The sequence below is a fragment of the Rana temporaria genome, assembly GCF_905171775.1.
Source record: "Rana temporaria chromosome 9 unlocalized genomic scaffold, aRanTem1.1 chr9a, whole genome shotgun sequence".
NCBI classification, from domain to species: Eukaryota; Metazoa; Chordata; class Amphibia; order Anura; family Ranidae; genus Rana; species Rana temporaria.
In genome coordinates this window covers 279,695-292,597 of record NW_024404477.1, presented here as the reverse complement: position 1 = coordinate 292,597, position 12,903 = coordinate 279,695, and the positions used below count along the sequence as shown (strand labels likewise).

The 12,903-nt window shown below is 57.5% G+C and overlaps 1 protein-coding gene across 1 annotated transcript in view; it reads left to right on the top strand.

Moving 5' to 3' along the window:
- FGF16 (fibroblast growth factor 16) overlaps positions 1-12,903 on the top strand; it is a 91,735-nt gene that overhangs the window by 23,937 nt on the left and 54,895 nt on the right. The window contains exon 2 of the mRNA XM_040334401.1: positions 9,537-9,640. Coding sequence (XP_040190335.1) covers positions 9,537-9,640 — 104 coding nt within the window. The remainder of the gene's footprint in view (positions 1-9,536; positions 9,641-12,903) is intronic.

The window sequence follows — 12,903 nt, the reverse complement described above, 5'->3', positions numbered from 1 at the left end:
GACTCTGATATGAGCCGAGTTCCGGGCTCTGTACCCCCGCTGTGCCCGTTATAAGAGGGCGTCTCGTCAGGTGACTCCGCTCTGTACTATGGAACCGTTCTAATCGGAGAGACTGAAGTCGCTTCGACTTAGAAAAAGGTTCTTGTACGACTCGGGACAACTCGGGACGACTCGGGGCGACTCGCATTGATTTCAATACAGAACACATTTTGCAAGTCACCTCTGAAGTTGTGTGCCGATCGCCTCCCCCCCCCCCCCCCGCAGCCCGCCCCCCCCCCCCCCCCCCCGCCTTGTGAACGGCTCTGAGGGGTTCATTTTGTTTATTGGAAATCTTACAAACAACTTCTATATAATAAATAAATAAAACATATTTACAAAATAATTGAATACAAAACGGAAAGAACATAATAAACAGTATCCCTAGAGAAGCCAGACTCAGGATCATCACCATGCGAGTGAAGCGAGAAGCCAGACTAAGGACCGTCACCATGCGAGTGAAGCGAGAAGCCAGACTAAGGACCGTCACCATGCGAATGAAGCGAGAAGCCAGACTAAGGATCGTCACCATGCGAGTGAAGCGAGAAGCCAGACTAAGGATCATCACCATGCGAGTGAAGCGAGAAGCCAGACTAAGGATCATCACCATGCGAGTGAAGCGAGAAGCCAGACTAAGGACCATCACCATGCGAGTGAAGCGAGAAGCCAGACTAAGGAACGTCACCATGCGAGTGAAGCGAGAAGCCAGACTAAGGATCATCACCATGCGAGTGAAGCGAGAAGCCAGACTAAGGATCATCACCATGCGAGTGAAGCAAGGACAGAAAGAAAGCCGCACCCCCCGAGACCAGCAGGCAGCAGAGTCCTGATATTCCTCCGCCCCCTTATCCGGGCCGCCACCCGTCTTCCTCAAGACCCCGAATCTTCCCGACCTCCCCCACAATGTCCGGCACCACCACTTCCACGGGGAGGATTTTACTCCGCAAGGATACCTGAGACCATGCACAACACATGAAATAACCGACTAACTAAAAAAAGTGTTTCCAAATCATAATCCCGATGAGTCTGGAATGCCCCATACACCCACTCTGCATAACTCCTATGGGGGAGGAGGGGTATACTCAGAGCCGGCCCCACCCTCTTGTACCTCTATATTGAAAGGGCACTGAAGTAACTAGTTAACTGAAACATCTTTGTGTGGACCGCCCCTTTTATGGAAGGCCTTCTTATTTGGGACATTTTTTGTGGGATTTTTTTTTCCAGCAGTCCCTTTCGTAGTGCCTATTGATGTCTACTTCATAGAGTGATCTGTTGGGGGTACTGTGGTGCCTCGTGCCTTATTCCGGTGCCATGTTTTGCAGTGTGGTGGGAGAGGAATCCCACACACAGTGGCCTGGATTCACAAAGCACTTACGCCGAAGTATCTCGAGATACGCTGCGTAAGTGTAAATATGCGCCGTCGTATCTGTGCGCCGTACTCTGAAACCAGCCTGAAAATAGGCTTCACCCGACCAACGTAACTTTCCTACGCCGGCGTATCGTGGGCGCATATTTACGCTGGCCGCAAGGGGCGCTCCCATCGATTTCCTATTCAAATATGCAAATGAGGGAGATACGCCGATTCACGAATGTAGTTGCACCCGGCGCATAATATATGCACTTTGCGTAAGTCGTACGTTCGGCGTAAAGTTATTCCCCATATAGGAGGCGCAACTCATGCAAAGGCATGGACCAGGGAACAGCCGTCGTATTTTACGTCGTTTACGTTGTACGTGAATAGGGCTGGGCGTCGGTTACGTTAACGCCGTAGGCAGTGATCCGTCGTATCTTAGGCAGTTGTTTTGACGTAATTCTGAGCATGCGCACTGGGATGCGTCCACGGGACGTCGCATGCGCGGTACGTCATTCGTATTTTTATGACGCTCAGTCCATCATTTGCATGGGGTCACGCCTCATTAGCATGTCTCACGCCCACTTCCACCTACGCTGGCTTACGCCGAGGAAACCCAGCGCAGATTTGGGGGCGAGTGCTTTGTGAATCCAGTGCTTGCCTCTGTGCGCTGCGTCTCCATAGCGTATATTCGATACGCTACGCCGGCATAATTATGCGCCGATGTATGTGAATCCGGGCCGATGTGTTCAGTGGGCTTCATCAGATTTCTATCAACTCTCACCTGTGAATTGCAGTGGCTGTAGCCCCTCCCCCTCCCCCTCCCCCTCAGGGCTTCATTCAATGTGGGAAATCTTTTTTTATTGCTGTGTTTTCCTGCTGGGGGGTTAATTGCGGGTACCTGTTCCCATGAGGGTACTTGTTGCTGGAGGGTTACCTGTACCGGTGGGGTACTGGTTGTGGGGGGTTACCTGATCCTGTGGGGGTACTGGTTGCGGTGGGGGTACCTGTTTCTGGGGGGTAAATAGTTGCAGTGGGGGTACTGGTTGCGGTGGGGGTACTGGTTCCTGTGGGGGTACTGGTTCCTGTGGGGGTACTGGTTGCGGTGGGGGTACTGGTTCCTGTGGGGGTACTGGTTGCGGTGGGGGTACTGGTTGCGGTGGGGTACTGGTTGCGGTGGGGGTACTGGTTGCGGTGGGGGTAGTGGTTCCTGTGGGGGTACTGGTTCCTGTGGGGGTACTGGTTGCGGTGGGGGTACTGGTTCCTGTGGGGGTACTGGTTGCAGTGGGGGTACTGGTTGCGGTGGGGGTAGTGGTTCCTGTGGGGGTACTGGTTCCTGTGGGGGTACTGGTTGCGCTGGGGGTACTGGTTCCTGTGGGGGTACTGGTTGCGGTGGGGGTACTGGTTGCGGTGGGGGTACTGGTTCCTGTGGGGGTACTGGTTGCGGTGGGGGTACTGGTTCCTGTGGGGGTACTGGTTGCGGTGGGGGTACTGGTTGCGGTGGGGTACTGGTTGCGGTGGGGGTACTGGTTGCGGTGGGGGTAGTGGTTCCTGTGGGGGTACTGGTTCCTGTGGGGGTACTGGTTGCGGTGGGGGTACTGGTTCCTGTGGGGGTACTGGTTGCAGTGGGGGTACTGGTTGCGGTGGGGGTAGTGGTTCCTGTGGGGGTACTGGTTCCTGTGGGGGTACTGGTTGCGCTGGGGGTACTGGTTCCTGTGGGGGTACTGGTTGCGGTGGGGGTACTGGTTGCGGTGGGGGTACTGGTTCCTGTGGGGGTACTGGTTCCTGTGGGGGTACTGGTTCCTGTGGGGGTACTGGTTCCTGTGGGGGTACTGGTTGCAGTGGGGGTACTGGTTGCGGTGGGGGTACTGGTTCCTGTGGGGGTACTGGTTGTGGTGGGGGTACTGGTTGCTGTGGGGGTACCTGTTTCTATGGGGGTACTGGTTGTGGAGGGGGTACTGGTAGCGGTGGGGGTACTGGTTCCTGTGGGGGTACTGGTTGTGGTGGGGGTACTGGTTGCGGTGGGGGAACTGGTTGTGGTGGGGGTACTGGTTCCTGTGGGGGTACTGGTAGCGGTGGGGGTACTGGTTCCTGTGGGGGTACTGGTTGCGGTGGGGGTACTGGTTGTGGTGGGGGTACTGGTTGCGGTGGGGGAACTGGTTGTGGTGGGGGTACTGGTTGCGGCACCTGTTCCCATGGGGGTACTGGTTGTGGTGGGGGTACTGGTTGCGGTGGGGGTACCTGTTTCTATGGGGGTACTGGTTGCGGTGGGGGTACTGGTTCCTGTGGGGATACTGGTTCCTGTGGGGGTACTGGTTGCGGTGGGGGTACTGTTCCTGTGGGGGTACTGGTTGCGGTGGGGGTACTGGTTGCAGTGGGGGTACTGGTTCCTGTGGGGGTACTGGTTGCGGTGGGGGTACTGGTTTCTGTGGGGGTACTGGTTGCGGTGGGGGTACTGGTTGCGGTGGGGGTACTGGTTGCGGTGGGGGTACTGGTTCCTGTGGGGGTACTGGTTGCGGTGGGGGTACTGGTTCCTGTGGGGGTACTGGTTGCGGTGGGGGTACTGGTTGCGGTGGGGGTACTGGTTCCTGTGGGGGTACTGGTTCCTGTGGGGGTACTGGTTCCTGTGGGGATACTGGTTCCTGTGGGGATACTGGTTGCGGTGGGGGTACTGGTTCCTGTGGGGGTACTGGTTGCGGTGGGGGTACTGGTTGCGGTGGGGGTACTGGTTCCTGTGGGGGTACTGGTTCCTGTGGGGGTACTGGTTCCTGTGGGGATACTGGTTCCTGTGGGGATACTGGTTGCGGTGGGGGTACTGGTTCCTGTGGGGATACTGGTTCCTGTGGGGGTACTGGTTGCGGTGGGGGTACTGGTTGCAGTGGGGGTACTGGTTCCTGTGGGGGTACTGGTTGCGGTGGGGGTACTGGTTCCTGTGGGGGTACTGGTTGCGGTGGGGGTACTGGTTGCGGTGGGGGTACTGGTTGCGGTGGGGGTACTGGTTCCTGTGGGGGTACTGGTTGCGGTGTGGGTACTGGTTGCGGTGGGGGGACCTGTTGTGGTGGGGGTACTGGTTGCGGTGGGGGTACTGGTTGCGGTGGGGGTACTGGTTGCAGTGGGGGTACTGGTTGCGGTGGGGGTACTGGTTGCGGTGGGGATACTGGTTGCGGTGGGGGGACCTGTTGTGGTGGGGGTACTGGTTGCGGTGGGGGTACTGGTTCCTGTGGGGGTACTGGTTGCGGTGGGGGTACTGGTTGCAGTGGGGGTACTGGTTGCGGTAGGGGTACTGGTTTGCGGTGGGGGTACTGGTTCCTGTGGGGGTACTGGTTGCGGTGGGGGTACTGGTTGCGGTGGGGGGACCTGTTGTGGTGGGGGTACTGGTTGCGGTGGGGGTACTGGTTCCTGTGGGGGTACTGGTTGCGGTGGGGGTACTGGTTGCGGTGGGGGGACCTGTTGCGGTGGGGGTACTGGTTGCAGTGGGGGGACCTGTTGTGGTGGGGGTACTGGTTGCGGTGGGGGTACTGGTTGCGGTGGGGGGACCTGTTGCGGTGGGGATACTGGTTGCAGTGGGGGGACCTGTTGTAGTGGGGATACTGGTTGCGGTGGGGGTACTGGTTGCAGTGGGGGGACCTGTTGTGGTGGGGGTACTGGTTGTAGTGGGGGTACTGGTTGCAGTGGGGGGACCTGTTGTGGTGGGGGTACTGGTTCCAGTGGGGATACTGGTTGCGGTGGGGATACTGGTTGCAGTGGGGGGACCTGTTGTGGTGGGGGTACTGGTTGCGGTGGGGGTACTGGTTGCAGTGGGGGGACCTGTTGTGGTGGGGGTACTGGTTCCAGTGGGGATACTGGTTGCGGTGGGGATACTGGTTGCAGTGGGGGGACCTGTTGTGGTGGGGGTACTGGTTGTAGTGGGGGTACTGGTTGCAGTGGGGGGACCTGTTGTGGTGGGGGTACTGGTTCCAGTGGGGATACTGGTTGCGGTGGGGATACTGGTTGCAGTGGGGGGACCTGTTGTGGTGGGGATACTGGTTGTAGTGGGGGATTGCTTTTAGTAGGGGGGGTTATAGAATAACAGACTTCTCTTTCGATATGGAAAGTCCAAATGGCAGAATAGAAAAAGATGTGCAGGAGAAATAGAGGGAGATGGAAGCACCCCATAGGGGGTGGAGTCTGACTGTATGATGAATGGACTAGAAAGCGGTGTAAGACTGGGCGACAGGTCACCTCGGGGGCCAGTTGTCACCTCGGGGGCCAGTTGTCACCTCGGGGGCCAGTTGTCTGAGCTCCACCTGTTCTGTGACTGGATCTCTCCAGCTTGGAGCGGGACGGTTCCGGGTGTTTCTTGCCCGTTCTTCATGTGACTGAACCCGTCTAGACGGCCGATATGAGACTTTCTGGGCCTGTGCGTTCCTCGGGCCCCTGAGGTCGTGTAAATGATTATTTGTAAGAATTGTACTTATTGGAAATGTCTGTAGAGCGAGCGAGCGGCCCGCCAGCCCAGAATATCGCAGCCGCGCTCACTTACTGTTAACTCTTCACACAGCAGAAGGATGGAAGTCTGGAGGCTTGCTGAGACAATGTACTGAGCAGGGGCACTGCTGGCCTCCGGTACCCAGGGCATATGCCCCCCAGGTCTCCTACTGCATGTCTGAGGTCCACTCTCACTTCTCAAAGTACCCTAACCCCTGGTCTCCTACAGAGTGCCCCAGGCCCTAACCCCAGGTCTCCTAACCCTAACCCCGGGTCTCCTACAGAGTGCCCCAGGCCCTAACCTCAGGTCTCCTACAGAGTGCCCCAGGCCCTAACCTCAGGTCTCCTACAGAGTGCCCCAGGCCCTAACCCCAGGTATCCTACAGAGTTCCCCAAGCCCTAACCCCGGGGTCTCCTACAGAGTGCCCCAGGCCCTAACCCTAACCCTGGGTCTCCTACAGAGTGCCCCATGCCCTAACCCCAGGTCTCCTAACCCTAACCCCGGGTCTCCTACAGAGTGCCCCAGGCCCTAACCCCAGGTCTCCTAACCCTAACCCCGGGTCTCCTACAGAGTGCCCCAGGTCTCCTAACCCTAACCCCAGGTATCCTACAGAGTTCCCCAAGCCCTAACCCTAACCCCGGGTCTCCTACAGAGTGCCCCAGGCCCTAACCCCAGGTCTCCTAACCCTAACCCCGGGTCTCCTACAGAGTGCCCTAGGCTCTAACCCTAACTCTGGGTCTCCTACAGAGTGCCCCAGGCCCTAACCCCAGGTTCCCTATGGAGGGCCCAGGCCCTAACGCCAGGTTCCCTACGGAGTGCCCCAGGCCCTAACCCCGGGTCTCCTACAGAGTGCCCTAGGCTCTAACCCTAACTCTGGGTCTCCTACAGAGTGCCCCAGGCCCTAACCCCAGGTTCCCTATGGAGGGCCCAGGCCCTAACGCCAGGTTCCCTACGGAGTGCCCCAGGCCCTAACCCCGGGTCTCCTACAGAGTGCCCCAGGCCCTAACCCCGGGTCTCCTACAGAGTGCCCCAGGCCCTAACTCCAGGTCTCCTAACCCTAACCCTGGGTCTCCTACAGAGTGCCCCAGATTTTCTAACCCTAACCCCAGGTCTCCTACAGAGTGCCCCAGGCCCTAACCCCAGGTTCCCTACGGAGTGCCCCAGGCCCTAACCCCGGGTCCCCTATGGCTGAGATTTGTACTGAGAGTCCCAGTGCTGCAAGACAGAAGTGCTAACCACTGAGCCACCACTCCGCCTCTTTAAAAACCTGCAGATGATTCCTGCTGCTGTTGATTCATCCTTCGCCCCTTATTGGACGCGTGTTCCTTTAAGAAAGCCATGGCGGTATACGGAGAGAGCGTTTCCCTATGCCCCTCCCCCTTTATGGATCTGACACAACCCACCTCTATGTTATGTAAGGGATCGGAATTTTCCTCTTCATATCATTCTCCGATCTTCACCAGAGGCAAGCGAGATCTCATCTCCTGATTACCGAAACCAGAGAACACGCCTCTCCGCAGGCTCTCTTCTAATCCGAAACTTTCCATTCTCATATTATGTCATCACTCTGCGCTTCTCTATGCAATGCGAGCAGATCATGGCTGGTGGGAGGGGCCAGCAGGGGGGCTGTACATAACTTCCTGAAAACACCCCCCCCCCGCTTCAGTACTCCTCTATAGAGCCCTCAATTCTGATGTAAGCAGTGGGAGGGGTTATGCAAATATTAAAATGCCTTAATGGGCGGGTGTCAGTCTGAAGGAGTGGGCGGTCCTAGGCAGGCTGTATATACAATAAATGAACAATGCTGCCTACAAATCACATAGAATATAAGAATGCCACACTCCGCTGTATTCCCTCGGGGGCGGCGCCGACCAATTCTTCTCGCTGTATTCCCTCGGGGGCGGCGCCGACCAATTCTTCTCGTTGTATTCCCTCGGGGGCGGCGCCGACCAATTCTTCTCGTTGTATTCCCTCGGGGGCGGCGCTGACCAATTCTTCTCGTTGTATTCCCTCGGGGGCGACGCCGACCAATTCTTCTCGTTGTATTCCCTCGGGGGCGGCGCCGACCAATTCTTCTCGTTGTATTCGGAGGGAGGAGTTTGTTTTCTGTGTCCGGATCTTACAATAATATTGTACATATGGTATCCCCTCCCTCCCCCTGAGGAAGGCGTTCTCTCCGAAACGCGTCGGCTCGGTCCTGATCTAACCTCAATGTAGACAAAGCTGAATGACATGGAACGTAATATTGGTGGACTGTGGAAAAATGGGCATCCCGAGCAACATAGTGTGTTATGCCGGCTGTGATCTTCTATTGTATTATCCTGTTCTGTATTGGAATAACGAGAAACAGAGGAGGGTCAGGGGTCCCCCATAGAGAGACCTCCCCCATCTGCACAGGAGGCTCAGGGGTCCCCATGTCCCCCATAGAGAGACCTCCCCCATCTGCAGAGGAGGGTCAGGGGCCCCCCATAGAGAGACCTCCCCCATCTGCAGAAGAGGGTCAGGGGTCCCCATGTCCCCCGTAGAGAGACCTCCCCCATCTGCAGAGAAGGAGGCTCAGGGGTCCCCATGTCCCCCATAGAGAGACCTCCCCCATCTGCAGAGGAGGGTCAGGGGTCCCCCATAGAGAGACCTCCCCCATCTGCAGAGGAGGGTCAGGGGTCCCCATGTCCCCCATAGAGAGACCTCCCCCATCTGCAGAGGAGGCTCAGGGGCCCCATGTCCCCCATAGAGAGACCTCCCCCATCTGCAGAGAAGGAGGCTCAGGGGTCCCCATGTCCCCCATAGAGAGACCTCCCCCATCTGCAGAGGAGGGTCAGGGGTCCCCCATAGAGAGACCTCCCCCATCTGCAGAGGAGGCTCAGGGGCCCCATGTCCCCCATAGAGAGACCTCTCCCATCTGCAGAGGAGGGTCAGGGGTCCCCCATAGAGAGACCTCCCCCATCTGCAGAAGAGGGTCAGGGGTCCCCATGTCCCCCATAGAGAGACCTCCCCCATCTGCAGAGGAGGCTCAGGGGCCCCATGTCCCCCATAGAGAGACCTCTCCCATCTGCAGAGGAGGGTCAGGGGTCCCCCAGAGAGAGACCTCCCCCATCTGCAGAGGAGGGTCAGGGGTCCCCCATAGAGAGACCTCCCCCATCTGCAGAGGAGGGTCAGGGGTCCCCCATAGAGAGACCTCCCCCATCTGCAGAGGAGGGTCAGGGGCCCCGTGTCCCCCATAAAGAGACCTCCCCCATCTGCAGAGGAGGGTCAGGGGCCCCGTGTTCTCCATAGAGATCCTGGGTTGTCGATCTCCTTATTCAAGGCCTGAGGAGAGGTGCAGCAGTGATTGTGTCTACTCGTTGCACCCCAGACTACCGCACCTCCCATCCCCCTCATGGGGGGGGGCACATAGAGGCTCCTGCAGCACCTCACACCCTGAAGAAGGAGAAATGTGGTGGACATTAAATGTGAATAAATCTGATTGTTGGAACCTGACTGACCTGCCTATCAGATGGAAGGTCATTGATGACGTCATCACGTCATGAAAGATGAATAATGACGTCATGAAAGATGAATAATGACGTCATCACGTCAGGAAAGATGAACAATGACGTCATCACGTCATGAAAGATAAATAATGACGATTTTGTCGCTTTCTCTGTATTTTCGGCTCATTTTATCCTTTTCATCGTCTTTTAGGGATTTTGGAATTCATCAGCCTGGCGGTGGGTCTGGTCAGTATCCGCGGCGTGGACTCCGGTCTCTACCTGGGAATGAACGAGCGAGGCGAGCTGTATGGGTCGGTAAGGCTGAATTTTTCTTCCTAGAAATGAATGTAGAGAAAGTGGAAATAGTCATGGCGCCGGACTGCCGGGCCATCTCCATGGGTTTCTCCAGCTGTCCTCCTCCATATTCCAGACATGGACAGGAGGATCTCAGCCAGGAGACATTCCGCTGACTGTCACTTTCCGCAGGATCCCCATGTTGGTGAATGGAACCCTCTGGGGGGGTCACCTGGGGGGGGTGTCACCTGGGGGGGTCACCAATCACACACATAAGACTATGGAGGGGTTGAATGTCCTCCAGGAATCAGAACGAGAGTGAATGTCCCCGGCGGGCCCTGAAGAACAACTTCCTGTAACCATGGAAGATTCCCGCCAATCGGCACTCTCCTCTGCCATAGGTGGTTCCGCATGAGATTGGATCTATCTATGGGAAGGCTGATTGTACCGATCCTTCCATCAATGTTCTAGCAATAATCGCTCTGCCCTTCCCCCGCCGGGAGAACACAGTCGCTCGGCGGGAGGACGGCGATTTCCAGCGATCGGCCTTAAAGTGGAACTCCAGCCGGCAGAATAAAGGTGTCGGGAGGAGGGGGCGGGTCCGTCTCACTTTCCCTGATAAACTGCAGTAATTGGGTTACACATGGAGGCCCCGCCCCCGCGCCTCTGAAAATTGCGTGCCGGTGCCGACGTTAACCCCTCACAGTCCAACTGTGTCCCAGAAAGAGAAGAGCGATCCCAGAGACCGTCTCCAAGTCTGACAAGAGCGATCAGTAATAATTACAGGGGAGCTCCTCCCCCCAACAAACTCCTCCCCTGCCAAATTCCTCCCCACCACCAAACTCGCGCCCTTCTTTTTAGTCCAATGAGCTGTCTTCTTGATTATTCTTTGTTTACAAAGATGCGGGGAAGGATGGACTCAGCTTGCAGCTCATTGGACTAAATAAGGAGGTGAGCTTGACTTGGGGTGAGTTAGGTTGGGGGTGAGTTTGGTTGGGGGTGAGTTTGGTTGGGGGTGAGTTTGGTTGGGGGTGAGATTGGTTGGGGGTGAGTTTGGTTGGGGGTGAGATTGGTTGGGGGTGAGTTTGGTTGGGGGTGAGTTTGGTTGGGGGTGAGCTTGGTTGGGGGTGAGATTGGTTGGGGGGTGAGTTTGGTTAGGGGGTGAGCTTGGCTGGGGAGTGAGCTTGGTTGGGGGGTGAGATTGGTTGGGGGGTGAGTTTGGTTGGGGGGGTGAGTTTGGTTGGGGGTGAGATTGGTTGGGGGGTGAGCTTGGCTGGGGAGTGAGCTTGGTTGGGGGTGAGATTGGTTGGGGGTGAGTTTGGTTAGGGGGTGAGCTTAGCTGGGGAGTGAGCTTGGTTGGGGGGTGAGATTGGTTGGGGGTGAGTTTGGTTGGGGGGTGAGCTTGGTTGGGGGTGAGCTTGGTTGGGGGTGAGCTTGGTTGGGGGTGAGTTTGGTTAGGGGGGAGCTTGGTTGGGGGTGAGTTTGGTTGGGGGTGAGCTTGGTTGGGGGTGAGCTTGGTTGGGGGTGAGTTTGGTTGGGGGTGAGCTTGGTTGGGGGTGAGCTTGGTTGGGGGTGAGTTTGGTTGGGGGTGAGCTTGGTTGGGGGTGAGCTTGGTTGGGGGTAAGCTTGGTTGGGGGTGAGTTTGGTTGAGTGGGAGATTGGTTGGGGGTGAGTTTGGTTGGGGGTGAGCTTGGTTGGGGGGTGAGTTTGGTTGGGGGTGAGCTTGGTTGGGGGTGAGATTGGTTGGGGGTGAGCTTGGTTGGGGGGTGAGTTTGGTTGGGGGGTGAGCTTGGTTGGGGGTGAGTTTGGTTGGGGGTGAGCTTGGTTGGGGGTGAGCTTGGTTGGGGGGTGAGTTTGGTTGGGGGTGAGCTTGGTTGGGGGTGAGATTGGTTGGGGGTGAGTTTGGTTGGGGGTGAGATTGGTTGGGGGTGAGTTTGGTTGGGGGTGAGTTTGGTTGGGGGTGAGTTTGGTTGGGGGGTGAGTTTGGTTGGGGGTGAGCTTGGTTGGGGGTGAGCTTGGTTGGGGGTGAGTTTGGTTGGGGGTGAGTTTGGTTGGGGGGTGAGTTTGGTTGGGGGTGAGCTTGGTTGGGGGTGAGTTTGGTTGGGGGTGAGTTTGGTTGGGGGGTGAGCTTGGTTGGGGGTGAGATTGGTTGGGGGTGAGTTTGGTTTGGGGGTGAGTTTGGTTGGGGGTTGAGCTTGGTTGGGGGGGTGAGCTTGGTTGGGGGGTGAGTTTGGTTGGGGGTGAGTTTGGTTGGGGGTGAGTTTGGTTGGGGGTGAGTTTGGTTGGGGGTGAGTTTGGTTGGGGGTGAGCTTGGTTGGGGGGTGAGTTTGGTTGGGGGGTGAGCTTGGTTGGGGGTGAGTTTGGTTGGGGGTGAGCTTGGTTGGGGGGTGAGTTTGGTTGGGGGGTGAGCTTGGTTGGGGGTGAGTTTGGTTGGGGGTGAGTTTGGTTGGGGGTGAGTTTGGTTGGGGGGTGAGCGTGGTTGGGGGTGAGCGTGGTTGGGGGTGAGCTTGGTTGGGGGTGAGTTTGGTTGGGGGTGAGCGTGGTTGGGGGTGAGCTTGGTTGGGGGTGAGCGTGGTTGGGGGTGAGCTTGGTTGGGGGGTGAGTATGGTTGGGGGTGAGATTGGTTGGGGGGTGAGTTTGGTTGGGGGTGAGCTTGGTTGGGGGGTGAGTTTGGTTGGGGGTGAGTTTGGTTGGGGGGTGAGATTGGTTGGGGGGGTGAGTTTGGTTGGGGGGTGAGCTTGGTTGGGGGTGAGCTTGGTTGGGGGTGAGATTGGTTGGGGGTGAGTTTGGTTAGGGGGTGAGTATGGTTGGGGGTGAGTTTGGTTGGGGGTGAGTTTGGTTGGGGGTGAGCTTGGTTGGGGGGTGAGTTTGGTTGGGGGTGAGCTTGGTTGGGGGTGAGCTTGGTTGGGGGTGAGCGGGGTTGGGGATGAGTTTGGTTGGGGGTGAGTTTGGTTGGGGTTGAGCTTGGTTGGGGGTGAGCGTGGTTGGGGGTGAGCTTGGTTGGGGGTGAGCGTGGTTGGGGGGTGAGCTTGGTTGGGGGGTGAGTTTGGTTGGGGGTGAGTTTGGTTGGGGGTGAGTTTGGTTGGGGGTGAGCTTGGTTGGGGGGTGAGTTTGGTTGGGGTTGAGCTTGGTTGGGGGTGAGCTTGGTTGGGGGTGAGCGTGGTTGGGGGTGAGCTTGGTTGGGGGTGAGTTTGGTTGGGGGGTGAGCTTGGTTGGGGGGTGAGTTTGGTTGGGGGGTGAGTTTGGTTGGGGGTGAGTTTGGTTGGGGGTGAGTTTGGTTGGGG